The sequence below is a fragment of the Schistocerca piceifrons genome, chromosome 1 (genome assembly GCF_021461385.2).
Source record: "Schistocerca piceifrons isolate TAMUIC-IGC-003096 chromosome 1, iqSchPice1.1, whole genome shotgun sequence".
Classification (NCBI taxonomy): Eukaryota; Metazoa; Arthropoda; class Insecta; order Orthoptera; family Acrididae; genus Schistocerca; species Schistocerca piceifrons.
Window position 1 is genome coordinate 516,735,135 of NC_060138.1, and position 26,779 is coordinate 516,761,913.

The window sequence follows — 26,779 nt, forward strand, 5'->3', positions numbered from 1 at the left end:
CATATTCTGACAGTAGGTTAGTGACGCAGGTCACAATGTTGGCTGGGAGGGTGGAGCACTCGCATACCAATTCACATGTCGCGAAAGAAATGAACATGGAACATAAGTGCGGGAGCACAGTATCTGAGTGTTTGTGGGATGGTGTAGCACCAAGCTCTGTACCAGGTTCGGAGAGATTTTGTAATGGGACAAAAAATCCATACCAAGAATTGGTTCATCAATGTCAGCAATGTAGAAATTTCACAGAAAACACAGAGAAGGAGACAGGTGCACTGTAACTTTGACAGAGCCTGAGGTTTGTAATGTTGATGCATTGACAGCTCGCAGAAGTGACCTCGTCAGAGAAAAGACGGGGGGGAGCCATTGATGTAGGCATGATAGACATGTCAGCACCAGTGTCGACTAGGAAAACAAGCTGTGACAAAATGTCAGTCACGTATAAACGATCGCTCGGCTGGGTGGACGAGTGGATGTCGTGCAATGTATCGTGACACCTGTGAGGTTCCCTGCAGGACTCTGTGTCTTTTAGGTCCTGTGTTCGGCTTGGATACTGGCAAGGTGACTGGCATTTCGTAGCATTATCGCCAAAAACCTTGTAGTACCAGGAGTACTGTTGAGGTGAATGTGGCGGTGGTGGTGGTGGTGGTGGTGACTGTGGCAGTGGAGAAGGTTTGTCCTTATCAATTTGTTATGGTGTGTTATCTGGCACATATGGTGTGTGGGCGATCCTGGAATGTTTGGATGGTGGAGAGAGCAAGCGGATACTGCCAGGTGGTGTAGAAAGTACGAATGTGGATTGATTTCTGCCTCTTCCAGCAGACGGCTGGTAAACAGGAGCAGTTGTGCCAACCAGCGGTTAGTAGTGAGCTGGTTGGTGTTGTTGTAGCAATGCATACAGCTGGTCTGCAATGTGAAGACGAGAGCTGATTGACTTGAAGGAGTGTGGTAGCAAGTGAATCTGTAGGTGGGCAGGCAATTTGGCGGACCATACTGCCCACAGAGTGACGTCCGGCATTGTCTGCTCACTCATGAGCAACCAAAGGTGGTGCCAGAGTTGTGATGGAGTTTGGTCTCCCAGGTGTTCCTCATACAAGATCTTGATGATTAATTCCTGTGGTGAGCAGGTGAGTCAGTCCATGATCGTTTTCTTCGTGAACTCGTACTTCAGTGGAGGTGGTGGTGAGAGGAGTAGATCGCAAATTAAGTCTGAGTGATCATGGAGGTGCGTGATTAGACATAGGAATTTAGAGTTGTCGTCGGAAACATGATGCAACTTGAAAAGATGCTCAACAAGTGCAAACCATGACACAGGGTTGTCCTTGTATAAAGTAGGCAGCTTCGGCAGATGACCAGGGGGAGGGGATGAAGGTGGCTTTGGTTTCCCTTGGAAAACCGGCTGGTACATGGTAGGAGAGGCCATACAGCAGACTGGCACAGTAGGCATAGATGTGTTACTGGCAAGCACATCCATAGCAATGGCGGGTTGCATTGTCCTTGATGTGTCACAAAAACATGACGTGGCTGGCACGGTCGGTATCATGGGAACGAGCGGTTGCACAATACGTGTGGCGGTCCCGTAAACTGGACCGAAGATTACAGGTACTGAATTGAATTGACACACCCTGGACGTAACGCAAAAGGCTGGCATGGCAGACACAGGCAGTGCTGTTGGAGAGGCGAGCGGCTGAAACTGGGGCCCCCAAAGAGTGCGGGGGGAGGGGGGGGGGGGCAGTCGGTAACTCGTATGACCAGAGTTTAAGTTCTTCTTAAGTGAGAATGGAGAATTGTGCGCACTAAAATGTTCTTGATTAGTTTGCCAATGGGGCAAAACTGGAACAGGTCGTGGTTGATCATGGCCGGGTGCATTTTGCAATAATGGCGGTGCTGCATTTGGCATGACAGTAACTCTTGTTGCGGTCCATTGAGAGTCAAAGTATGTGTGCGAATGTAGATCACTTTGAGCATTATACGATCAATCAGTAGGTACACAGTTCTGAATATTATTCACTTCACACTTCACATGTTGGCGAGCACAGTCCGGCGATAGGGAACCTGAGTCCATTTAACTGGTGAAATTGTGAATGATGTTTTTCAGAAAATCATTAAGTGGCTCTCTGCAGAAGGGCTCTCATTAAACTTTGACAAAACACAGTACATACAGTTCCACACAGTAAATGGAATGACACCATTAATAAATATAGACTTCGATCAGAAATCAGTAGCTAAGGTAGAATATTCAAAATTTCTAGGTGTATGCATTGATGAGGGGTTGAAATAGAAAAAAAACACACTGAAGATCTCCTGTAACGTTTGACTTCAGCTACTTATGCTATTAGGGTCATTGCAAATTTTGGCAATATACATTACAGTAAATTAGCTTACCATGCCTATTTTCATTCTCTGCTTTCGTATGGCATCATATTCTGGGGTAACTCATCATTGAGTAAAAGAGTGTTCATTGCACAAAACCGTGTAATCAGAATAATTGCTGGAGCTCATCCAAGATCATCCTGGAGACACTTATTTAAAGAGCTAGAGATCTTCACTGTAGCCTCACAATATATATATTCACTTATGAAATTTGTTATTAACAATCCAAATGAATTCATAAGTAATAGCAGTGTGCATGGCTACAACACTAGGAGAATGATCTTCACTACTCAATGTTAAATCTAACTTTGGCACAGAAGGGGGCAAATTATGCTGCCACAAATGTCTTTGGTCACTTACTTAATAGCATCAAAAATCTGACAGATAGCCAAATAGCATTTAAAAGGAAATTAAAAGAATTTCTCAACAGCAACTCCTTCTACTCACTAGATGAATTTTTGGATATAGTAAGTGGATAATTTCCCCAACCGCAAAAAAAAAGTGTCATGTAATGGCAATGTAATATCATCTATAGACACCTTTTATTAACCTGACACGTTCCACATCATTACAAAGTGTCGTATTCATGATCTATTGAACAAGAACTAATCTAATCTAATCGTTTGTGTTAGCAGCGTAGCACTCAACCGTTGTAGAGCGACAAAGCTTGAAGTTAATGTGGCTGGAGATCGCGAATCCCTGTGAATTAATGTAGGACTGGTCATTGGCAAAGGAATGAAGACGTACGGCGAACGTTGTTGTGCTTCCAAATCTTCGAACAAAGCGTTGGGTGAGAAAGCCATGGCATCGTGCGCATAACCTGTTGATTTACAACACCCGGCGCGGAAGTAGCCAGTATGAGAACAGGATAAGATAATCGGTTGAATGCGATAACTATCACCATTCCAGATAGAGTAAGTCATATGTGTACACAGCTTGCGATACAGAACAGAATTAAAAACTAACATGGAGGCTCGGCAGAGCAATAAGAGTCCAAAGATGGTGTTAATCATGGTCGATATGACCTATTGACACCACACTGTCATGCTGTAGACGGGAAACTCAGCTGGCTGATTAACATGGAAAAATTGTGCTCGAGACTGTATTGACTGATTTAGCTATTGTACAAATTGAAGCATAATGTAACCAAAACCCTATTAGTAGACACATATTTTAGATTTTTCCAGTCCCTTCTTATATGTGGAACTGTTCTGTGGGGTAAATGCCCAGCCTCAAAAATTGTTTTCAAGTGGCAAAAAAGGTTATTAGATGTGTAACAGCACGTACCCCCAAGAGAATATTACTTCCAAAAGCTTAATGTTATTACAGGTCCTAGTCTCTGTATACGTATAGGGCCTTCTCAGTATCAAAGATAATTTGAAAAATTTAATCTTAGGCTGTCAATAGATGAACTCAGCACAAGAATTGGATATCTGATTGATTTGCCATGAAACAGGCTAACTAAGGTTCATTACAGCCACATTTTTCAACAGACTGCCAAGAACAGCCCATTCTGTTCCCTTTAGTACATTTAAAATTGTTTTAGCCCAGTGGTTTAAGAAAGGAGCATACTGATCAGTGAAAGAGTATGAAGAATCAAGTTTAAGTAACAAAGTTCTGACTACTTACTATCATACCCCGTTGTATCACTAGAGAATACCAGCAAATACAAATAATCTACAGTATTTCAAATAGTTTGTTAACAGTTTCTTGCATATATAATTCTGACATTATATCATGAAATGCTACACACTCTTTCATTTAGATTTATACATAAAAATTTACACCAATAACATGTAAATGATCGAAGGTGAATAAATAAATAAATACATAATGTAGTGATGTTTAAAACATCATCCAGTGTCAAGTGATGCATGCTACTGTGATGTTTAAAGACTGAAGTTGAGCTTCCATTTGCAGCCATTTATGGGCTTCATTTTCCTGAAAAATGGTGGAATTTTTGTGAATTGCAGTGTGCTATGTCAGAGCATCCTGGCCAAATTGATTGAATTATTTGGCTGCCCCGATTGCCTGACATGAATCCCATTAAACATTTATGGGACATAATCAAGAGGTCAGTTTGTGCATAAAATTCTGCACTGGCAACACTTTTGCAATTACAGATGACTATAGAAGCAGTGTGGCTCAGTATTCCTGAAAGGTCTTCCAACAAGTTATTGAGTCCATGCCACACCGAGTTGCTGCACTACACCATGCAGAGAGAGGTCCAACATAATATTAGGATGTATCCCATGACTTTTGTCACCTCATTATATATCCTGCAGAATTCTCATGAACTTTTTAAGAAACTGTACATTGCACACATAATTGAGTGTCTGTTCTCATGAGGAGATTTTGTATTAACTCACAGCCTGTCTACAATATTAGGAAAATAATAAATTACTACTCATCTTAAAGATGACCTTTGAGTTGCAGACAGGATTTCAGTCAGAGCTGCTGGTGACAGTGTTTGTGCAAATGTGTGTGTGCTTTTTTTGCCGAAGAGGGCTTTGGCCGAAAGCTATAATGCATAACAGTCTTTTAGTTGTGACTGTCTGGAACTCAACATCATCTTTATAGTGAGTAGCAATCTATCCTTTTCCTAATATTGTTGCTATTCCAGCCAGAGGTTCCATTGTTTGGTTTTGACTCACAGTATGTCTGTCATTGATATTGCCATATCAATGCGTTGTTGAATTGTGGTTTATTAGTCTCATAACATACATAGTCAAAATCATTTGATTCAGGTACAGGAGACACATAAAAAGCTTGGTAAAATTTACCGTAAAAATAGAAAGCTGATGTTTACGTACAGCATCATAATAGTAATACAATTTTGTTTTATATATGCAAAAGGCAGAGATAATAATAATAATAATAAACCCCGTGGAGGCCCGGGAAAAGAATAGGCCTCCAGTATGTTCTGCCAGTCGTAAAAGGCGACGAAAAGAACAAACCACTAATAGGGCTAACCCCCCTTTTAGTGTGATTAGTTGGTTCAGGGCAGAACTAATGAAGCCTCGGACAAGCGCTGTCATGGTCGGGGACGACGCTTGAACCCTATGCCCGCCCACAATGGTAATGACACTGCTAGCCATACGGAAAATGATTTGAATCCAAATAGAGGTGTTTTGCAGGATATGCTTCCTGCAACCACTCTAGAAGGAAAACAAAGACAGAGGATGAGATGGTCAGATGAAGTTAACCAACACCTCACGTTCTGTTATTACCAAGCAACAAACTTAGGAACCAACACAACTGGATACAGATGTCAAGTATACACAAAATTTATTACCAGATACCCAGAATTAAAATTTTTAACAGAACAATGACTAGCTGATCAGATCCGTGTAATAATAAAAAATAACAGCATACCCCAGTCAGAATTAGAAAACATCAAACAACAAGTACAACAAATACTAGAACAAAATAATGTGCAATCAGAAGAAGAAGAAAATACAGTAATGGACTCAAACATCCCAGAGCAAACAAACAAAGAACACCAAACATCAATTAAACAATCAGAGGGAAACAAAATCTTAAGACGGCCACCAGAACAAACACAAATAGGACATGAAGTGACACACTACCGTATTTACTCGAATCTAAGCCGCACTTTTTTTTCGGTTTTTGTAATCCAAAAACCCGCCTGCGGCTTAGAATCGAGTGCAAAATAAGCGGAAGTTCTGAAAAATGTTGGTAGGTGCCCACACAACCAACTTCTGCCGTCGAATTATGTAGCACCACGCAGGCATGCATGCAGGCACAAAGATACTGGCGACAAAACCTCCGCATCAGTTAAAAAAAAAAAAAAAAAAAAAAAAGGTGGAAGACGAGCTTTTTTTCAACGCCCCGAGTTTCGACCACTGCAGTTTCATACATTATCCAACGAAGTAAATACAAATTCCGTATTGTTCATCTTCGAATGTAGCAGCATTTCAACGTACTACGAAAATCCGACTGGCAAGATTGTTTGGGATGTTTGTCAATATGGCCAAATTACGTTCTCAATTTTTTCCTACCTGTGACAAGAGATCGTTGCTAATAAGGACTTTCATGAATTGTGAATCGCATGCAGTATTCTTTTCATCATAAGAATAATACCGTACGAATATAAACATGTTGCCATGTATTCTTTCGTGTTTGCTGCTATCTCATTTAAATCCTGTCTGCCTAATAAACTACGAAACTAGGGGCAAGACAACAGCAAACGCGGAATAATATACATATCATGCCATGTTTATATCCGTATTGTTCTTATGCCTAATAGTGATACAGTCAGAAATGAAGCACGACAATTGACAAGATTTTTAAATCTAAGATGACTAATTTCTGTGCAGAATGTAATGTACTACAGAGGCGTCTGCAAAGATTTTCAACCGGAGAAAAATTTTCGCTAAACTCTCGTTCAGAACATCTTCTATCATACACAGTCTATTATTTGGTTCTTGTTGATCATTATCAGAGAAAACAGCAGTGTAAGTAACAGCAAATAGCAAGCAGTCTCTTGCCATTGTTTCGCTAATGAGACGATTCCTTTTTTTTTTTTTTTTATTGCCACAAATGCAAGCCATGCCGCGAGCGGCGACAGGTCTTATACACTATCAGAATGCGACAAACAATGCATGACACAGTACAGTAATGCATTTTCAGCTTAGAGTGACGTAAACATCCATAACAAAGAGAACGACACTTACCAGATCAAAGAAAAATAAGCAATCAATTCAAACCAGACGAAGCACGTGAAAAAGGAATGATACCAGTGTAAATAGGTACGGAGCACCTGACGCATAGCAATGGCTACATGGTAAAGCTTAACTGCTAAGCTTAAGACTCGAACCAAACTACTGTAGCTGTATAGTCATTCATTCGACCTAAATTGTGTCTCATATTACAGTGGACCAACTTTGTTTCGATTTGGATGTGCGATCTAAAACTTTTCTCTCCCTTGGAATTTCGAGTCTCAAATTTCAGGTGCGGCTTAGAATCGGGAAAATTTTTTTTTCCTTGATTTCGAGTCTCATTTTTCAGGTGCGGCTTAGATCGAGTAAATACGGTATCAACACAATCATGCGCAACAAAATAAATGAGAATACAACTATGGAAGAGTTACAACTACTGGTTTATATAGGAGCACTCACTACACTAAATATACACACTAGGCAGAGACCAGAACAAACCAACACACAGAAGAAACCCATAAAGCCAGCATGGCAACACAGGCTACAGATCAGAATAGAAAAACTGAGAAAAGACATCGGACAGCTAACAATTTATAAGAAGTGAAATATCAGACAAAAAACGACAGAGGTTGGGTAAAACCTCACAAAAAGAAGCGATAGATCAATTAGATGAAAAGAAGCAGAAATTACAAGCATTGGCCAAATGACTTAGAAGATACAAAAAAAGTAAAAATAGAAGGAAACAAAACCAAACATTCACCACAAACCAAAAGAAATTTTATCAGACAATAGATAACACGCACATTAAAATAGACAACCCACCAAACATAACAGACATGGAACACTTCTGGAGCAACATATGGTCAAACCCGGTACAACATAACAGACATGCACGGTGGATACAAGCAGAAACAGACACATACAAGATGATACCACAAATGCCCGAAGTGACAATTTTGCAACATCAAGTCACCCAAGCAATTATTTCTACTCACAATTGGAAAGCCCCTGGAAAAGATAAAATAGCAAATTTCTGGCTAAAGAAGTTCACCTCAACACATTCACATCTAATTAAATTATTTAACAGTTACATTGCAGACCCATACACATTCCCTGATACACTTACACATGAAATAACTTATCTGAAACCTAAAGATCAAGCAGACACAGCAAACCCAGCAAAATATTGCCCCATAACATGCCTACCAACAATATACAAAATATTAACTTCAGTCATTACACAGAAATTAATGTCACATACAACACAGAATGAAATTATAAATGAACAAAAGGGCTGTTGCAAAGGAGCACGAGGATGTAAAGAGCAACTGATAATAGATGCAGAGGTGACATATCAAGCTAAAACTAAACAAAGGTCGCTACACTACGCATACACTGATTACCAGAAAGCTTTTGATAGTGTACCCCACTCATGGTTACTACAGATATTGGAAATATACAAAGTAGATCCTAATTTGATACAGTTCCTAAACATAGTAATGAAAAACTGGAAAACCACACTTAATATCCAAACAAATTCAAATAATATCACATCACAGCCGATACAGATTAAGTGTGGAATATACCAAGGAGACTCATTAAGTCCTTTCTGGTTCTGCCTTGCTCTGAACCCACTATCCAACATGCTAAATAATACAAATTATGGATACAATATCACTGGAACATACCAACACAAAATCACACATTTGCTATACATGGATGATCTAAAATTACTAGCAGCAACAAATCAGCAACTCAACCAATTACTAAAGTTAACAGAAGTATTCAGCAGCTTTTGGAACAGACAAATGTAAGAAAAATAGCATAGTCAAGGGAAAACACACTAAACAAGATGATTACACATTGGATAACCACAGCGACTGCATAGAAGTGATGGAAAAAACAGATGCCTATAAATATCTAGGATACAGACAAAAATAGGAATAGATAATACAAATATTAAAGAAGAACTAAAAGAAAAATATAGACAAAGACTAACAAAAATACTGAAAACAGAACTGACAGCAAGAAACAAGACAAAAGCTATAAATAGCTATGCTATACCAATATTGACCTACTCATTTGGAGTAGTGAAATGGAGTAACACAGACCCAGAAGCGCTCAATACACTTACACGATCACAATGCCACAAATATAGAATACATCACATACATTCAGCAACAGAAAGATTCACGTTAAGCAGAAAGGAAGGAGGAAGGGGATTTATTGACATAAAAAACCTACATTATGGACGGGTAGACAATTTAAGAAAATTCTTTATAGAATGAGCAGAAACTAGCAAAATACATAAAGCAATCACTCATATAAACACGTCGGCTACACCATTGCAATTTCATAACCACTTCTACAACCCTTTAGATCACATAACATGAGCAGATACGAAGAAAGTAAATTGGAAAAAGAAAACACTACATGGCAAGCACCCGTATCATCTAACACAGCCACACATCAATGAAGACGCATCCAACACCTGGCTAAGAAAAGGCAATATATACAGTGAGACAAAAGGATTCTTGATTGCAATACAGGATCAAACAATAAACACCAGATATTACAGCAAACATATTATTAAAGATCCCAATACCACAACAGATAAATGCAGACTTTGCAAACAACAAATAGAAACAGTAGATCACATCACAAGCGGGTGTACAATACTAGCAAATACAGAATACCCCAGAAGACATGACAATGTAGCAAAAATAATACATCAACAACTTGCCATACAATATAAACTAATAAAACAACAGATTCCCACATAGAAGTATGCACCACAAAATGTACTGGAGAATGATGAATACAAATTATACTGGAACAGAACCATTATAACAGATAAAACAACACCACACAACAAACCTGACATCATACTCACCAATAAAATAATACAACTAATCTAAGTATCCATACCCAATACAACAAATATACAGAAGAGAACAGGAGAAAAAATTGAAAAATACATCCAACTGGCTGAGGAAGTCAAAGACATGTGGCATCAGGATAAAGTTGACATCATACCAATTATACTATCAACTACAGGAGTCATACCACACAATATCCACCAGTACATCAACGCAATAAAGCTACATCCAAACGTATATATACAACTACAGAAATCTGTAATTATTGATACATGTTCAATTACCCGAAAGTTCCTAAATGCAATGTAACATATACCGTACAGTTAAAAGGAAGTCGCGCTTGATCAAGGTCCACGTCACTTTCCATTTTTAACCAGACATAATGTCTGAGAAAGGAAAGAAGTAATAATAATAATAGTATCTAAAAATATAACACTAAATTACCCTAGCTCAAATTACCGTGGCATGCTCTAAAAATCTTATATCGAATAGTACCATTTCTCTCCCAGAATCTGATGTAGGCTTATTTTTAGGATCTCTGGCTTAGCATTAAATATATTTTTGTCCATTAATTTGTTATATATTGTCATCCCCATATAATGTGGAGCTCGTTCATATAATTTCAATTTTTGTGTGGGAAGCATAAAATTATTTTTATTTCTTGTGTTGTATGTATGGTTAAAATGATTTTCCTCAAATAATTTTTGCCTGCTGTGTAGGAAGATAATAATTTCATAAATGTATATGGAGGGTACAGTTAGGATTTGCAATTGTCGAAATAATGGGCAACAAGATTCTGTTTTCTGTGTGGTACACAGGTATCTGACAAATTTTTTCTGAAGTCTCAGTATACGAGGTACTCTACTTTGACTTCCCTGGAAGATTATACTGTACCTAATTACAGATTCAAAAAAACTATGTTATGCTGTCTTTTGTGTACTCATGTTAGTAGACTTTGTAAGTATCTGCATTGCAAATGCAAAACCGCTTAGTTTATTTGATAAGGAGGCAATATGTGTGTTCCAATTCGAGTGCTTGTTCACATTTAGTCCTAGGAATTTGACAGTGTCAACTTCTTCCATAAGTTGATATTGCATTGTATGTTAAGCTCCGCACGTTTTGAGTGTTTGGTTTGGAAATGTACCATATGGGTTTTTGCAATGTTCAGTTTCAACCCATTTAACTGGAACCAGTTTTCTAGGGTATCCAGTGTGCTCACAATGAAGCTTGGAATTTTTTCTGCATCACCATCTTCAATTAAAACAGAAGTATCATCTGCAAACAGAACTGACGGGGAACTGATATTTGTGGATAACTCATTTACATAGAATAGGAACAAGATTGGCCCCAAAATTGTGCCTTGAGGCACACCTTGTGATACAGTACACCACTTCGCAAAATAATTCACCTCATTTGAAATGATAGTTACCCTTTGTTTTTTGTTCTGTATGTTCGATGTAAGCCATTTGAGAGTATTGGCCTTAATCCCATATTAATCTAATTTGTAGATAAGCAATGCATGGTTTACAGAGTCAAAAGCTTTATTAAGATCACAGAAAATACCAGTAACTTTACTATATTGTGAGGCTACAGTGAAGATCTCTAGCTCTTTAAATAAGTGTCTCCAGGATGATCTTGGGTGAGCTCCAGCAGTTATTCTGATTATACGCTTTTGTGCAATGAACACTCTTTGCATATCTTTTCAATTAAGTTATTTATTGCATCCAGGGTGTTTTTCCTGGTTGGAATCCAAATTGATTATTTATAATAATATCATTTTTAACAATAAAATTTTGTATCTGGTTTGCAGCTACTATCTCAAACACTTTAAACAAGATTGGAAGAACAGATATAGGATGATAGCTTCACATGTCTTCCCTCGACCCTTTCTTGAACAGAGGCCTGACTTCGGCATACTTCAACACATCATGAAAGCATCCTTGTTCAAAACATTGATTAATTATTTTAGTTAGTGGAGGTCCTATTATGTGATACACTGCTTTAGTCACTTGAGTTGGTATCCCATCCCACCCAGCTGAGTTTTTATTTTTTAATGATAATATAATATTTTCCACATGTTTTATTGAGACTTTTCTAAAATCTGTGAGATACTCTGCTCCTTGCTGGAGTCCAAAGGGGTTTAATTTACTCTGATACTCTACTATATCAACATCAGACTTTGCCACATTTATGAAGAATTCATTTTAACACTCCGATATTTGAGCTGGGTTTACAATAAGGCAATCATTTACTTTAATTGTAGATATTTCATTTCTATTAATTCTAACACCTAACTTTGAATTGACAACAGACCATACTGCCTTTGTTTTACTTTTATGTTGTGAAATGAACTTGAGGGAGAAGTTCGGGTTGGTTACACCAAACAACACCCAATAAGCAGTAGTTCATTTATTCACCTAAGCACATGAAAGGCTCACAAAAAACTGAACATGGCAGAACAGCCCAGAGACAATGTTCTGAGTCCAAAGATATTGGTAAGAGTCCAAAGATGAACGCATATCAATGCTGGTGTCGACCTCATCGGTGCTTCATAGCTGCCCCCCCCCTCCCCCCACAGTACAGAGTACTCTTGAGAGGCCAGTAGGGGGGGGGGGGGGAGTGACTAAGACGTCGGCAGGGGTTGTCCACGGGAGCCGGACCATGGGGTCAGCTCGACAGCGTCATCGGGGAGCTGTGTGGGTAGATGTCGTGAAGGAAGGTTCGGCCACCGAACCTGGAAGTCGTTGAAGCGAGCCGGGCATCGTACTGGGCGCGCTGGTCATGTGGCAACAGGTGGTTTGTGGGTGGAATGGAGCGACGATGACGATGTCTCCAGTGGGCGTCACAAACACACGAAGCATGTCCAGGTCGACGTCTGGCGGGAGGGGAACACATTTCACCAGGTGGCAGGGAATGGCGGAAGATGTGTCATGAGCACTGGATGAAGAGACGGAGCACAGGGGAAGTGAGTCTTGGACAGATGATGAAACATGGTGTTTCACACTAGGTCTGGTGAAAATTTGTGGTGTTGCAAGAAGCCAATGCCTAGTATAGGTTCGTCAATTTCGCACACTAAAAAAGTCCACTCAAGTTTGCAATTTGCGCAGAGTGAGACGACGTGGGAAGTTGAACCTGAGCATTCTAGATTAGTTGAATTCACAGCTTACAGTGAAATATGATGAGGGCAGATGTTCGACGACGCTAAGGACGCAGGCAGCAGCGAAACATCGGTGCCTGTGTCCACTAGGAAAAGGTATCCCGACGAAATGTCTTTAATGTAAAGTCGTCCGCAATTATCCAGTCGTTCTCAGACAGAATGGAGCACTGGGGGGGTGCCTGTCATGTTGTGCGCAGGTGGCGGCACCTGAACCTACCTGTGATTGGCGTTTGGGAAGTAGCAGGGTGGACTGCAGTTCCGTGCCGCCTCACCAAACCATGTGTGGAAGTAACAGTATGGGTAGTGCGGTTGCATTTCCTGCGGAAAGTTCGTTGCTACTGGTGGTGGCCGAGGTTCGGTTGCAGGAGGGGGTGTGACTGTGGGCGGAGCTGGTGATGTCCTAGTCGCTTGTTTACTGCTTCCCGGAGCGAGCGGAACGGTCTGCACAGTATGGCCCTGGCTGCGTCCGCCCGCAGGGCAATGAGCCTGAACCTGAGACTTGTCAGGTAGACAGTGGCTGGCGAAATAGAGCAGTGATGCATCATGCAGCTTGTCAGCAATTGTCATTCTTTGCTCCACAGGCTCAGGAGACCTTTGAGCCATAGCAAAGCGGATGTGAGGAGATAGTTTATCTGACCAGATGGTGAGGAGAGCTGTGTCAGAGAATAGATCAGCGCTGACCAGGGCACGTAGCTGTCTCCAGAGCTGGGAAGGTTTGTCGTTGCCTAGTTTACGTGGAGCATCATTTAGCAACACATCAGTATTTATGGCCTTGTAATGACAATATTTATGCAGATTATTCAATAGGTTGTACATAATCTGTAAATACCAATGTTTGCTAAGTATTTGTAATTATTCCAGCACTTTAAAATTATTGCTACATTGTTGAACTCCTTCACGACTGAAGTTATACCATTATAATTTTTTTCAGCTTACAGTAAAGTGGCAATGTTAAAAAGGAGGCAGCTCACTGAGACTTGACGATGATAGGGACCCACCCTTACAACAAGCTAATGATGAAGCATATTCCACTCCATGATAGGCTGATTGATACAGGGATCAGTTTTCATAATTACATGAAGAGACAGTCTCAGTTGCATAGTTATTGTTATTGCAAATAACAGATTCCACCTGGTTAAGACTTCCTCAGATTTTTCTAAAAGAAAAGAGAAAGCAAGGATATGATTATTTAACATTAAAAATTAAAGAGTGTTGCTCTAAGCTGCACTAAATTTATAAAAAAAATTAAAAAGGTTTTTAAAAAACAAATTAACACTCATGACAGGCCATCAAAGCAATGCATATCACTGAATAGTAGGGTGGTTAGTTATTTATTGGTTGATTCAGGGGAGGGGACCAGCTTCACCGCCATCGGTCCCAGCAGATTAGGGAAGGATGAGGAAGGAAGTTATCCATGCCCTTTCAAAGGAACCATCCCTTATTTACCTATCAGGATGGCTGGCTTTGGATTGGAACCATCATCCTTCCGAATGCAAGTCCAGTGTGCTAACCACTGTGTCACCTTATTCGTTCGTGTGGGTACTCAGAACAATGGTAACAACCATCAAAAGGAAGAACTTTTGAACAAGATACACTGGAACAAAACCAAGTGTACAAACTTAGGAAGGATAAAAATCAGGGCAAAATTTATGAAGGCAAAAATAAAAGGGGGTGGAGGGACGGTCACAGGCAGGTAAAATAATAGAAATTTCCTTGAAATAGTTGTAGCTTCTAGGTGAAGTGCAGTGTAGAGAGCATATATATCAAATATATCAGGAGAACAAGTTAGTAAATGGAGTAATAGATCACTATTATTACAGCACATAATATAAAAATTCAAAATGCATAAAAATTAAAAGAATATAAAGAACAAGAAGTACTGTAGAATCAAGTGTTTCCATAACAACAACAAGGTATCCCAAAAGGTTACAGTATAACCAAAATACCCAGATGCCTGACCTTCTCTGTTCAATAAATGTCCAATGTATGATGCATCACATTCACTGAAGTTAATAATTTGTAGTTTTATATATTTACATCCTTGCTTTTCCTTTTCTTTTAGAAAAATCTGAGTAACCAAATGAAACAAGTTATTTCTAATAAAAATAGCTTTGCAACTGAGACTGTCTCTTTATACATTGAAGTGCTAAAGAAACTGGTATAGGCATGTCTACTCAGATACAGAGATATGTAAACAGGCAGAATACGGCACTGCAGTCTCTAACACCTAAATAAGACAACAAGTGTCTGGCATAGTTCTTAGATTTGTTACTGCTGCTACAATAGCAGGTTATCAAGACTAAAGTGAGTTTGAATATGGTGTCATAGTCAGCGCACGAGCAATGGGACACAGCATTTCCAACATAGTGATGAAATGGGGATTTTCCCATATGACCATTTCACAAGTGTACCATGAATATCAGGAATCCAGTAAAACATCAAATCTCCAACATCACTGCGGCTGGAAAAAATCCTACAAGAATGGGACAAATGATGACTGAAGAGAATAATTCAACGTGACAGAAGTGCAACCCTTCTCCAAATCGCTCCAGATTTCAATGCTCGGCCCTCAAAAGATGTCAGCATGCAAACCATTCAATGAAACATCATCAACATGGGCTTTTGGAGCCGAAGGCCCACTCATATAATCTTGATGACTGCATGACACAAAGTTTTACACAGTGCCTGGGCCCGTCAACACTGACATTGAACTGTTGATGACTGGAAACATGTTGTGCAGTTAGACAAGCTCGTTTCAAATGGTATCGAGTGTATGGACGTGTATGGGTATGGAGACAACCTCACGTACCCTGCATGTCAGCAGGGGACTGTTCAAGCTGGTGGCAGCTCTGTAATGGTGTGGGGTGTCTGCAGTTGGAGTGGATGTACATAAGCATTCTGTAATGGTGTCGGGTGTGTGCAGTTGGAGGGATATGGAACCCCTGATATGTCTAGATGTAACTCTGACAGGTGACACATACATAAGCATTCTGTCTGTTCACCTGCATCCATTCATGTCCACTGTGCATTCCGAAAGAGTTGGGCAATTCCCACTGGACAATGCGACACCCCATGCATCCAGAATTGTTACAGAGTGGCTCCAGGAACCCTCTTCTGATTTAAACATTTCTGCTGGCCATTGAACTCCACAGATATGAATATTATTGAGCAAATTTGGGATGCCTTGCAACATGTTGTTCAGAAAAGATCTCCACCCCCTCATGCTCTTACAGATTTATGGAGAGCCCTGCAGGATTCATGGTGTCAATTCCCTCCAGCACTACTTCAGACATTAGTCGAGTCTATACCACATAGTGTTGTGGAACTTCAGTGTGCTCATGGGGTCCCTACGTGATGTTAGGCAGGTGTACTAATTTCCTTGGCTCTTCAGTGTATAAGCTAATGATTTATTGTATTATTAGGCACAAACAAAATTATTGAGGACAAGTGTGCAAGTGGAAAAGTGCCATCTAGGGTTTGAGTGGCCTGCCTCTCCTTTACAATCTTCCTGATCTGTATTTATTCCCTTCCTACTTTTAAATGTATCTGTCAACAGTCAAATTTCGTCTCTTCAAGGCAAGTACTGGGCAGCCATTTTGACCCTTTGTAGTTTTATGTTTTTATCAAATGAATTTTTCTTTTGATATAGATAGTAATTATGCCATCAAAGTATCATTGTTCAGTTACGACTAGCACATCAGGTTTATTAGTCTCTATGTAGGTCATTGTAGTTATTTCTGAGACACATTTCCTCTTCATGTAACAACCGATATTTGTATGTGACACTCCTGTTAACATATATAAAGTGTTCACTCTTTAAAATCAGGCAAGGCAATATTGTGAAATGTCAGTAAGTAAGTGTCATGCAAAGACCTTTTCAAACACTGTAGAATTTTTACATTCACCCATTATCATTTGTTCTCAGTAATTGTGTTTGTGTATAGTAATAAAATAAATTATATCTTCAAATAATTGTTGTATCTGTTTAGTGTTCAGTGTGATGTTCAGTGTTCTGGCAAAAATATCATGAACAAGTCATTCAGAGTAATAAGACAGTGAACTGGGAATCTCTAGAAACTTATTCTTAAGTTAAAGGACTTCATTTCATAAATCATATGAGACTCCTGTTAGTATTCTTTTTTTAATGTTCTTTGTAAATAAAAGATAATTACTTTTATTGTGCAAATGTATAAGTTCATCCATAAACACGCAAGTAGAAAAACAGTTTTTGAATTATATATGTGTGGTCTGTTCTTTTGGACACAATTTTGATCCCGCAGTCATTATGAATCAATACACAAAGGAATTAGTGGCCTTAGCTGTCAGTGGGTATTGGTTTAAGGCAATGGGGAAGGTTGAAAACTTGTGCCGAACTGAGATTTGAACCGAGTTCTCCTGCTTGCTAGGCATATGCGCTGACCATTGCACCATCTGAACACAGGTGTTGTTGCGACTGCACGGACTATCCTTGCAGTGCCTGAAAGAACAGACACTACATATATTTATGGTTAGGACTGCCAGTTGATCACTTCAGTGAGGATGCACACCATGCTTGAACTCTTATGGGAATTGGCAAAGTGCTGTGAGTAATGAGGATAGTGGGCAGAAGGGGGCTTCATTAGTAATGTGTGAATAAGTTGAGAATTTGGGTCTGATGGGAGGCATGTTAAGGCAGTGTGTGCAGTTGGGATCACCACTGTGTCCCGTGGCACACTGGTCGGTGCATGTGAATAGTAAGCAGGAGACCCAGGTTCAGGTCTCATTGTGGAACATATTTTCAACTTTTCCCATTGATTTAAATCAGTGCCAACTGGCAGCTAATGTCACTAATTCTTTTGTGTCTTAATTTTTGAATTGTAGGATTCTAAATGCAGCAGATGCATCTCAGTCCCTATTAAATTACTTCTTTTAATAATTTTAAAAGTTTATAATTAGAAACATTTATTTGTGACCACTTTAAATAAAAAGAAAAAAGGTGTTCTTGACAGATTCTAAATAATAATAATTGTCATTAATGGTGAATAAATGAAGATAACACAACATTCAGCTGCAATTATAACAGCTACTTCACTAATTTATTCTCAGTTTACTTCCCATCCATTCTAAACGATAATTTAGTTTTGCAAAGAGAACTAATTAATGGAACTTACCATTACTATTTTGACATTTAGTTAATTTTTTGAGTACTAACAGTTATTTCTGTGAGCAACTATATGAGTGGTGTAAACAGAAATTTTCAATTAGAAATCAACATGCTTGTATGTTTTGTTCTTTAAATAAGAGCCTTTCAAATGTATACAGTGACTGTCTTTTGCACAAGAAGTTGCAGTTGTTTCTTATTTTTGTTGGAATACCCTTCCACAGATTTGCAAGCCCTAAGCAACCAGGATTTGTAGAGTATCTTCGTCTGGTTGAAGCAGTTGAAGAAGCTGTTACACAGGCAGGACTTCAAAGAGCACCTACAATTACTCCAATACAGCATCTGGCAATTAATGATGGTGATCACAATTTCCTAAATTTTGAGGAACGGCAGATGGTTAAACGTGTTCTTGAGCGGCTGGCAAGGCATAATGAATACAACTTTATTTCAGCTTTTAAGGTAATTCACCAAAGGTTGATAAACTCTATAGTCTTGTAACTGAAATATTTATGGTTAAATGCCCACATCTGAGAATGTTTTGGGTGTGACAATTCACTGGATTTATGTTACTGTCTCATAACTTTGCTCATATTTTACCTGGAAACCTTTGCTCCATATAAATATCCAAGTAATTTAGAAAGAATGGAACCTCCATGTTAGAATATCAACAATGTAAGGAAAAAAACAGATCACTACTCACTGTAATGATGACACACTGAGCTGCAGACAGGCACAATGAAACGAAACACACACATACATACACACACACACACACACACACACACACACACACACACACACACACACACACACATATTAATTCACAAAAGCAGAATGGAATGCAACTGTCATGTTGAACAGAAGCAGCTGTCTGAAGGGGACAGGAAAGGGGAAGTGCTAAAAGGGTGCAGGTGCTGGGAGAGGGAAGTGCTGTCTGGTGGTGTGAGCAGGAACTAGAAGGAGGCATGACAAGACTGCCACCAGGCACAGTGTTGGGAGGCTGTGGAGTAGAAAGTGGGGAGAGGGAGAGGGGGGAGGAAAATGGGGAGCGGAAAAGCAGAGGACCAGGGAAAGGGAATGACAGGTGGGTGTGGGTGTGTTGTCAGTGGGTGGAACTCTGAGGGGTGAGGGGATATCAGGATGAAGACAGTGATAGGCCAAAGGTGCTGAAACTGTTGAGTGGAGGCTGTGGTGTCAGTAGGTTTTCTTAGGTTGAGGCAGGGATAGTTTTGGAGTGGGGTATTTATTGTTATGATAACTCCCATCTACGCAGTTCAGGAAACTGGATCCTGCAATCCACCAGCACCTTTTCAGAACAGCACAGACAGGAGTTATCCTTAAGGTACTTTCTCTGATCCTGAAATCATCCCAGCCTCAACCTAAGGTAACTTACTACCCCACATCCTCCACCCAACAGTTTACACCTCTTCTGCCCTATCACCTCCCTCCTGTTCGTACCCCCCGCCACTTTGTGTGCCACTCTCTGCCAATGCACCGACCCATAAATCCCCTTCCCTGCTCCTCTCCTTTTCCAGTCCTAGTCCCCTTCCCTCTACCTAACTTGCCTGCTCCACAGCCTCCCGATGCTGCACCAGGTGACAGTCTTGTCATGTCTCCTCCTAGTCCCTGCTTGCTCTGCCAGGCTGTGCTCTTTACTCCCTTACCTGTGCCCTCCTATCCCTTCCCCTTCCCTGACCTCTCCAGACCACTGCTTCCATTCAACATGACAGTTGCATGTTGGTCTGTGCTATCAGAGATGTCAGTCATGTGTGCGTGAGGTGTGCTTGCATGTTTGAATGAATGCATGTGTGTGTGTTTCCTTTTCTGATGAAGGCTTTGCCTGAAAGCTAAATGTTTAACAGTCTTTCTGTTGTGACTGCCTGCAACTCAACATGACACCTTTAAGGTCAGTAGCAATCTGTCTTTTTCCTTTTTTTGTTAATTTGTAAAGAAGTGGTTTATTTCTATTCAAAATTAATGTAAAAATCCAGTATTAATAATATCCATGACAAATGTAGTTAAAAAAGTAAGGTTTAATGTATAATGGTTGAAAATATGAAAATTTTATCTGAATTATAGTCGAATGAAGAGGAAATGATTACACAATAATGCTGGACTATCAATCAAGGTTGAATGTCTGAACTATTATTAATAGTAGGATGTTGATAATTGGTAATTTGAAGATGGTCCTTAAACTCAAAGGAAATAGATTTGAAAGATAACAAAATGAAGAGGAGAGAAAAGTAAAACAAAAAAAATATGGGAGCCAGGTGAAGTGAGACATAACAAGAAAAGGGGGAGAGGGGGATATAACAATTATACATAATACAGAAAATAGAAAAAGAAAGTACATATGAGAAAAAGAGAGGGGTGGGGGAAGAATTGTGAAGAAAAATTTGGTAGCAAGGAAAAAAAGATCACACATTCAATGAGACTGAACAAACAATGTGCACTGGATAGTTAGTTACCATTGCCTGGGTTTGGAAGCACTGAGGGTAGGAGGAAGGATATATATGACACAAAAGGTGAAACAAGTTTCTGATCCCAGCTGATGTGTTGCACTACTTAAAGACTCTCCATATGGTTATTATCCATTGATGTGAAAGATCATCCATACTGCAGTGCTTCATTGCTGAAAAAATTTCATTTTTAAAATGTTTGAAACCAGATTTAGTGAAGCATAAACTTCATGCAGTTCTTTCTGCACGAAATTTTATAAAGCAATGTAAATCTTTCTTTGAACTTTTTTCTTCATTTATGGAAAAACATAACATGCATGTTGCTTTTACAGTCCCTCACCATGAAATTCGTTAAAAATTTTTGCATATGTACACATTTCAACATGAACAGCTCAAAACCAGATGAACACAGCAGAAAGCAATTAATAAAACTCTGTTCCCAAAAGTTCCCCCTGAGAAACACATGACTTCAGCAGCAAGCATGCTGAAGCTTTTGGCATACTATTTGAGAAGGAGGTCTTCAGCAGCAAGCACACTGAAGCTTTTGGCATACTATTTGAGAAAAGGAGGTCATAGATCAGTTTGGAACGTGCCAAAAGGAAGTTCAGTGACAGGCGTATCTTTACATACTGTTATTGGTATGTAACAAGGCAGTAACAAGCATATGTGAGATGAAAGGGTGCACACACAAATTTTAGATAGTCTGTGAAATATTAATTTCTTTTTATCTTCATTTTCCTTTTACGATGAAGGTGATTGTAGCCCGTTGAACACCTCACGTTTTTTCCCTATATCTTTATTACCATGACGTCTTTAGATCACATCCCTTCAGCCCCCCCCCCCCCCCCCCCATACTAACTACTGGCTTTAGGTATAGTTTTTAAGTATTCCTCCTGTTGTCAGGAGGTTTAGCTTTCACCTCCTATTTAGCTCGTCTCTTGTTCTATCCATTTCATTTTTTGATATACGTTGATCCACAGTTGGGAATATTGGGCTATTTAGCCCCAACCCATGTAAAACTTTCTCGTATTTGTATGCGCATGCGCATTCAAGTAACTTCCCTTGTCTTGCGCATGTGCATACATAGCGGGTCAGGCTTGTAAGTGAGCGACCGTTTGTAGCTGCAGTTTATGGCGGGTCATGACCCATCGAACATAGGCCGGTGTGAGGTGGAGCGTACACCATTAAGTTAAGTAGTGGTTTTGATTTTGTACATATGTACTGTTTGTGTTTTCCTTTTCTTTTTCGTTTACAAATTTATAGCTATGGTGTCCTTTTAATCATTGACAAAGATCTTCTTAGGCACTTGCGGGTTTTATTGTTGTTCTGAAGAAGGTGTAGTTATCTACGCCGAAACCTGGGTTAACACTTAACAGTAGGTGCTTTTTTGCAATCGAGGCGGGTTTTCAGTTTTTTAATATATTAACCAACGATTGTTGATGCGTTGCGATGTTGAAGGTTCTTATACACAAATCCTGCATAACTCAGGTGGTGTTTCTTTTTTTGTGTATGATATAGCGTGATTTCAGTGTTTGATTAATTCTCAGTGGATTATTTTCTTTTTGTGTCAAAAAGTGTAGTGATAAGAAGATAGTGAGGAAGTTCACCGATGAAGAAAAGTGGAACATTATTGAGGAAGTGGGCAAAAGTGTACACATGATATTGCATCTGTCAACATTTAACATGATGGTGAGCAAGGAAAAAACAATAGAAACTTCATCTCTGGAAGGAGGAAACAGTAAAAGAAAACATTTGGATGAGAGTCTATTTCCAGAAATGGAAAGTGTCCTACTGAAGTGGTTTAAGGAAGCTTGCACAGTGAACATTCCAGTTGATGGTACAGTGATTTGTGCTAAAGCTACATTTTTGACAGATAAGCCAGGAATTGAAGATTTCAAGGCATCTGATGGTTGGATCAAAAGGTTTACAAGCTGACACGATTTAGTTTATAAATGTGTTTGAGGTGAGGCTGGAAGCATGAATATGGAAACTCTTGAGTCATGGAAAAATACTCTTCCGTCATTGAGAGGTACAGTTCCAATGAAATTTTTAACGCAGACAAAACAGGCCTATTGTTTTATCCTCTGCTTGACAAAACCCTTGAGTTCAGAGGAGAGAAATGCCATGGCAGAAAATTTGGCAAAGAGTGGCTGACTGCTCTGTTATGTTGCAATGGAAGTAGAACAGAAAAGTTGGTGTCACTGGTTATTGGCAATGCAAATATGCATTAAATACGAATGCAAGGGTAACAGGAAGTACAGGGAACACTTTCAATTATTTATTGCATAAGAACTAAATATTGTACAGATGTCATACATATTGCATTTTGAAGAGAAACTCTGAAAGTTTTTTTTACAAAGATTCGATATGTGAACCATGAGTGACCCGGCAGACATCAATATGGTAATCAAATTCTTGCCATACCCATCCCAGCATGGCATCGTCGACTGTGGCAGTTGCTTCCCATATTCTCTCCCGGAGCTCTCCTACATAACGTGGTAGAGGCTGTACGTACACCAGATATTTAATGTGTCCCCACAGAAAAAAATATCACATGGAGTGAGATCTGGTGTTCGGGGAGGCCATTTCATGAAACAGCTGTCCCCTTCTGTAGCATGGCTGATCCATTGGTGCCGCTCCAATTTGAATGGTTTCATAGACAGCTTCTGTCACAGGAGTTTCCACATTGTCATTGGAGCCATTTTGAGTTCATGGGATGTACAACACACAGATTTCTTTGGACTCCTTATGAACGTCTCTCATACATGCTCCACATTCACTTCACTCACACTGGGACATCCACTTCTCTTGCCGGGCACAAGCAACCCATCACAACAAATTTGTTGTGCCAGTGGTAAATGGCCTTCCTTGTTGGTGGCTTCTTACTGTACTTGGTTCTAAACATCTGTTGAACAGCTGTAGCACACTTGTTTTTGTTGAACTCCAACACACAGAAAGCTTGCTCTGCACCTGAACTTGCCATGTTTGCGACTAGCGCTGACTACTGGCAAATTACTAAACTACCCTGTGGCAGTATACATGGAAAAAAAACTTAAAAGGGTTTCTCTTCAGAATGACATATGTATGATATCTGTATAATGTTTGGCTCTTGTACAATAAATAATTGAAAGTGTTCCCGGGCTTTATGTACTCCATGTATATTTGAAGAATATTTGCCTGCCTGGGATGCTTGGGTGTCATAAGCAGAAAAATCATCCTCTTTACTTACCAGGCCACTCAACCAAGGCATTATAAAATGCCTGAAACAAAAATACAGAAGAATTATTTTACAGGAGAGGCTGACCTGTCTTGATTGTACAACAAGAAAAGTGACGATCTTGGATGCTACGCATTCTGTGAGAAATGTGTAGTAATCTATGCAAGGAAGCACAATATCAAACTGTTTTCAGACGGCTGCCCTTAATCGGATAATGGTACTTACAGGAGAGATCATGTCAGAAAACAATGAAATCACAGAAGAAGACATCATGTCAGAAAACTATGAAATTGCAGCTGAACTCTGGCAGCAGATAATGGGGCAAGGTGAAAATTCCGCATGGCTTAGCTTCACTGCTTATGTTGAGTATGATAAAGGTGTTGCCATTTGTCAGTCCAGGACAACTGGCAAAGTGTTGCAGGAGCAAATGACAGAGAAACAAGAAATTGAGGACACAGATGAAACAGCACCTTTGCCAGTTCCTACAATGTCGAAAACCATGGATTCAACTAAACATTTCATGTTAAGCTTTTCAGTTGATGAAGAAGTGTTGAATGCATTAACAAAGATTAATGATATGATATTAAAATTAAGACAGAAGAAAAAAGCAACAATTGATATGTTCTTCAAACGCCTTTGAAGATAGGATTACGCAGTGTAGTGTGGTTAGGTTAATACGTACAGTATACCTATAGTTTTAGCAATGACAGTCTATATTGTCTGTAGTGGTTCACTAATGGGAAAAAGTGAAATGAATGATTTTCCTTTAAATTAAGAACATCTCTGTAAACCCTACCTTTGTGAATAAATAATATCATCACACGTCAGGTTTGTATTTATTTGTTCTTTATTTATTCAAATTGTTTTAGGTGGTGGTATCCCTCTATTAACCAGTTACTTTATTTATACATAATGTTATGTTTTATGAGTTATATACAAGTATTGGAATTGTTATCCACAGTAAAATTGAAATTAGAGGTTAATGTGATTGACATATACTGTACACACTGGTACATATTCCATATAAAAAATCAACTCAATTTGAAATTAAATGGTGATCTGAGTCTGTAAGATATGTCCTAAAATATGGGTTCATATTTTGAAGGCTAGAAGCTATGTTATTGCATCACATGATATACCTGTATACCATTTGGCTCTTGGCTTAAGTGTACATGTGTGGACTTCGGCAGCTTGAAATTGCCAATGTTGCTATATTTAAAATATTTTTGTTTCTTTTATACTAATGCATAATTTTGAATTTCTGGGTGTGATATTTCAAATGCATTCTCAAAAAGGTGTGTTTAGAATTACAGTTTACTGATACAGCATGTCAGAAAGTGCGACATTATGAGATCGGATATTACACTAAAATTTTCACCACCAGAAAAAATCAAATCATACCAAAATACGTATTTCCCACTTATGATGTTCAAAATTTGTGTTACGTTCAGAAGTACTTATGAGATTCCAATGTATTAACAGTATATGTAGTGTATGTGATCTGAGGAAGCAGTGTGATTTCTATTATTTATTCAGAAACAAACCAGTTGATCATTTTTATTGCATTTCAGCATACTTATTGTTAATACTAATGTCTTTTTTCAGGACTGGGATCCTACAAACATTGGGACAATTTCAAAAGAGCAGCTATTCAAAGTTTTTTCAGTACTGGGAATTGCTTCATCATTTTCTGGTCAAGAAATTGACATTCTAACCAAGTGTTTTGGTGTTGAACGTGGCCTCCGATTAGAAGTTGACTACAGAGCACTGTGTCATGTGCTTGACATTTTACATAATACGAGCAGAGCACATGCCGCCTAAGAACTCTAGAGAAGTTAGCATTCATTGATTTAAGCTATGATCCATCATTTTCAGTGCTTAATCTTCAGTGTAAAATACATGTTATGCCAATGATTACTTTTTTATTTCAATAAAGTACAGGGGTTGTTATTTCCAGATAATCATATAATACATCTGTGATAAGTATGATTACATAATTTGCTATGGTATTTATAACCTTATTTATTCATTTATTTTTGTTAGTTTGTGCACTTACACAAAACATTTCTAGAAATGTTACCAGTTTATTGGAAAAGTTGATATTTTATTGCATAAAATTAGAATGTGAAAGATTATTATAGGTGTAAGCTTCAACACTAATGAGTGGAAAAGCTAACAACAAACAAAAACTGTAAATACTTTCATAAACAATGTACTGTGGAAGTGACAGTTTCTGTCTTAGCAAGAGTGACTGTTGGAAGTTAGTAAGTCATTAATAATGTAATGAGTATCAACAGTTATGGCTATGGAGCACAGGTGCTAAAAGTGAAGTTGCTCTGTTAATATGGGTAAATGATTTGATAAAGCAAAAAGAGAAGTTCTGGCAGTTAGCAATGAAATATGTTTTTGGGTCAGGAAGATGACAGTTCACCACCAGTATTGTCATGTAGCAACCGGAATTTAGTCCAAATCTGAAAACAGGGTTGGTAGTGAAGTACAACATGAAGCATAGAAAGTGTGTTTATCATGAAGACCAATGCACAGTCAGAGCGGAATGAAACTATCTCCTGGACAAAGAGTGCTGCTATTTATAGAAACTTTGAATAATAAAAAAAAATTAAAAGAACCTTCCAGAAATGTATCTGATGGAGTCGGATTAGAAATGATGACTTGCAACACACCAGTCAGTGACACAAAGCCTTATGCCACACTGCATACAGCATAGCTTGCAGCATTCCTCTGTCTCCTGAAGAAAGTGCAACCTGCTGCTTCAGAAGGTCTCACTGGAGCAGACTGCAGCGCCCTGGATCTGTAGGCAGTCAGTGGTCCCCTGTATGGCAGTGCTAGTGGATCGTAGTGTCTGGCCATGATATCA

The 26,779-nt window shown here is 39.1% G+C and overlaps 1 protein-coding gene across 1 annotated transcript in view; it reads left to right on the plus strand.

Moving 5' to 3' along the window:
* The window catches only part of LOC124797979, a 225,771-nt gene extending 199,964 nt beyond the window's left edge, over window positions 1-25,807 (plus strand). The window contains exons 9-10 of the mRNA XM_047261158.1: window positions 18,453-18,687; window positions 25,510-25,807. Of these exons, the coding sequence (XP_047117114.1) occupies window positions 18,453-18,687; window positions 25,510-25,725 (451 nt within the window). The 3' untranslated portion in view covers window positions 25,726-25,807. The remainder of the gene's footprint in view (window positions 1-18,452; window positions 18,688-25,509) is intronic.
* Window positions 25,808-26,779: the final 972 nt, after the last annotated feature.